This window comes from Theobroma cacao, chromosome 8 (genome assembly GCF_000208745.1).
Source record: "Theobroma cacao cultivar B97-61/B2 chromosome 8, Criollo_cocoa_genome_V2, whole genome shotgun sequence".
NCBI classification, from domain to species: Eukaryota; Viridiplantae; Streptophyta; class Magnoliopsida; order Malvales; family Malvaceae; genus Theobroma; species Theobroma cacao.
This window is the reverse complement of record NC_030857.1, coordinates 5,949,613-5,953,522: the sequence shown is the minus strand read 5'-3', so window position 1 is coordinate 5,953,522 and position 3,910 is coordinate 5,949,613. Positions and strand designations below refer to the sequence as shown.

Below are 3,910 nucleotides of genomic sequence, written 5' to 3'. Positions count from 1 at the left end.
ATTATTAATTATAAAAAAATTATTTAATTTAAAATAAAAATATAAAAATTTCATCAAATATAATAAAATATATTTAAATAATTTATAAAAATTTTTAATTATATAAAAAAATTTAATAATAAAGTCACCGATTACATGGTAACACTAGTTGTCACCTCTAAATATTTTAGCACTATCTTTTCAAATTTATTGTACTTTGTCAAACAAAATAACTCAACTTTTGGTAATCAAAACTCTCTTGAAATGTACTTTATTAATAATAATTTTTTAAGTTTGAGCTAACATATGTTATTAATTCACAATTTGACATGTATAAAAGGATACGAATTGTTGAAAAAGAAATAAAACTAAAAAATTTGGCAGCTATATTAAGAATGACATGAAATGACAAACCATGCAGTCTCTCCATCTTCTAGTTATAAAAATAGTTAAAATTTAAAAACAACATTCACAAAAGAAAAAGACAGTAAGGGAAATACTACTACCAAATAGTGTAAATACTGTACAAGGCAAATGATCTTGACCCAAAAAAAAGCTCCTAAAAGTTTTTGTTCATGGATTTAGTATAAACTTTAATATCTCAAACGGGTATGGTCTTTTGCCATTCAGAAACCTGGCCTAGAAGTCAACTTTCAATGGTTCAATATTTAATGATTGCCTTTTTCAGGAAAATCTTTTAAGCTTCGAGAAAAAGCAATCCATAGATTACAACCTTTTCCCCGTGTATAACTTCATGAGTGCACCGAATCAAGAACTAAGAAACTTAGTAGCACAAGATTTAGAAAAAATTTGCTCAACCTCATCTGTTTATTTTACTTGGTAGTATTTCTTTTTTGTCATTGTTTTACAGTTTTAAATACTATGAACAGCAATTCAATTGAGGAACGGTGCATAAAGTTAAGTACGTATCTGGAATTAAAAAATGGTAATATACCCCAGAGAACAGATTGCATAGAGAATCAATCAAGCTTGCCCTCTGACTCTCATCTGTATGTTTCTCTCTCTATCACGCCGCCAAAGCTCACAATGTATTTGTCATGTAATGGGGACAGCCGGGCCAAGCATTAAATGGATGGACATAACCGAGTAGTCTCCCATTCCAGTCTTCATCATTACAGGGATTCCCTTAGCCAAAATGGTGAAACTTCCCTTCCTGCCTTGCTATGCGAAAGCCTGAATAAATGTCTCGTCAGTCTCATGTACAAGTAATGCTTTCTTCCTTCCAAACTTTCCTACACCGTCCTTGTGGACTTTTTCTGTATATTTCAAACTTATCTATTTACCTAAAAGTGTTATTTGTTCCTCAACTTGAAAGGGAGTTGGATCCTGGGGTGTTTTTTTCTCCTCCTCTTCTGCTCCAGGGCTCCCAAAATGTCTGCTTCCTCTTCTCCAGTGAAAACCTCAAATTCTAAACCACTAAACCCATCAGCTTTAAGCTACGAGCCTCAATCCATGCAACCGATTGCGAAGCCCCATTATCCGCAAGATAAAATTTACCTGCCTCATCAGTTTCACTTTGAAAGGAACCAAAATGAAGCTCCCTTACATCTCCCTCAGCCTCAGGTACCAGTATTGCAATCGGTATTTTTACCCGTTGTGTTGCCTGACTTCTGTTCCCGTCCAAGCTTTGGATATTATTCTTCCTGGTGCTGGGAAAATAAGGAAGAGTGTTTGAACCTATATAACTCAGAGAAGCAGCCATATCCCCGGATTAAAGTTTTCAATAGCCCAAATTCTATTCCATATGATGGTATGAACTATGGGTCTGAGAGGATCGTTGGAAATAAGAAGAAAGGTAAATGTGGGTCTGTTCCTCCTAGCTTGAAGCCTCGGAGTGAGTATCCCATGCATAGCCCGGTTTGGGTCCCTAGAAAAGCAGATGATGAGAAGATCGGAGCCAGTTCTAATGTTCAAGGTGGTGGTTCTCCTTTATGTCCTCTTGTACCCGCTGAGGAACAGATGAAATTTGATGGAAAGACTTCTATCATGATCAAAAACGTTCCTAATCACTTCAAGTAGTTTCTCTATCTCGTGCATTTTCTTTCGCTTTGTCTTTTTGTTCATGCTCATGCTGGTTTTCTATTTTCCTTTTAAATCTTACCATACATGGTTCAGCTGCCATGAGCCCGTAATCATTTAGGTTTCTGGGCTGTTATATTGGCCAAAATGGGTATGTTTTACTGTTTATTTTAGCCATGGATCTCTCAATGACCCATCTCTTTCCCCATCTTTGAGTTTCTCTGTGTTATGGTTTTTTCCTGCCGTTGGTAGTCAAGTAACAGTACTTCCTTTTCTCTCTCCCTCCCTGTCTGTTTTAAGTTTCTTTTGCGACCTTTGATATGGGAACGGTCTGTAAAAGCTGGAAGAAGAGGAGTCAGTTTTGCCATTCGTTCTTCAGGTTTTCTTTGTCACTTCTGTAGTCTGTAGCTGTACGGAAGTTATGTATGTCTGGAGATCTCTTAAATGTTCATTCATGTATGCTTTTCCAACATGCATGGCATATTTATCCTACATCGATTAACATGCATATATGCATCACATGGTAGTAAAGTCCATCGATGTAACTAAATTGATACATGTCTCTTTTTGACTTCTACATGCTCAGGGTTCTTTGGTTGTTATTGATACATTCTCTTGTTGATAAATGAACAGAAGGAGTGACTTGCAGCGCATGCTAGATCGTTTCTGTCAGATTGAAAATAGCAAAGCTCAGCCAGTGTCTAATTTCTGCAAATCAGCATATGATTTTCTCTATCTGCCCATGGACTTTGGGTAATATTTTAATTTTAATCATTGCCTCGTCTCATCTCTTTTTCTGTTCTTTAAATTTGTTGAGTCTAAAGATTATTGTAGTGAATTGACGCAAACGAGTAATGCTGACATAATTGTTCAGGTTCCATTTGAATCTGGGATTTGCATTTGTGAATTTTACTAGTCCTGATGCTGCATCAAGGTTTTCTAGTGCCTTTAACCACCGAGAATGGAGGTATGGAGATACTAGGAGCAAAATCTGTGAAATTTCTGTCGCGAAGCTGCAGGTAACATATGCCCATTTTTAAGCAAAAGGGTCTGCCTCTTTTTGTTTTCCCCTTCTATTCTCTTAAACGGCGTTGGTTAATGTCAGAATTTCTTATTCAGTCTTGAGTCCTGCAAGCTCTTCTAGTAATTGATTGATGCCCTTTTGCTTTTTGTTTTGGGTGAAATTCTACAGGGAAAAGGCGCTTTGAAGGAACAATTTGAGAGGTCAAGCTTTCCGTGTCATACAAATGATTACCTGCCCGTTGTTTTTTCTCCTCCACGGGATGGTTTCACCCGGTCGAGGCCAACCATTGTTGGCAGACGAACCCACACATCTGCTACTTCAAAGGGTGAAAAGGTCATGATCATGACCCGAAGGAAGAACAGGAAAGCTTGAAACCATTTTCACTCTCTCGTTGTGTAATAGAGCTGCTTCCTTTGTTTTCATTGTCTCCCTAGGTGGATTAGGGCGGTTGGTGTTAAAAACTCTAGGGTGAATTGGAAACATGGGTTAGGGTTTTTATTAACTGTGGTGTGTATTAGACATCTGTGGGAAGCTATTATATGCTGTGTTGTGTGTATTCTAAGGCTTTTGGTATTAAACCGCGTACATGTTCATGCACGATATACAAATTCCCTCCATTGATATGCAAAAACTGCATTCACGCATTTCAGTCCATAAACCAGATACCTCCACCTTCTGCGCTTTCCTGGACATGGCTTAGGATACTTGGAAATGACCCAACTCACAAAAAAATCATTCCAGTCAACTCCCAGTTTTGTAAGAGAATCTGTACATTGGTTAAGCTTCTGTCAAAAAAATCCTGAAGAACACACAGCCAAATGCTATGCTCGAAAAAAGTCCGTCTCCCTTTTTTTTTTATTATTTGAA

At 37.2% G+C, this 3,910-nt stretch overlaps 1 protein-coding gene across 1 annotated transcript; it reads left to right on the top strand.

Annotated features, from left to right (window-relative positions):
* LOC18592266 (protein terminal ear1) lies at nt 1,372–3,415 on the top strand. The gene is made up of 4 exons (XM_018125485.1): nt 1,372–2,015; nt 2,653–2,772; nt 2,894–3,038; nt 3,212–3,415. The coding sequence occupies exons 1-4, from the start codon at nt 1,372–1,374 to the stop codon at nt 3,413–3,415; spliced, it is 1,113 nt and encodes a 370-aa protein (XP_017980974.1).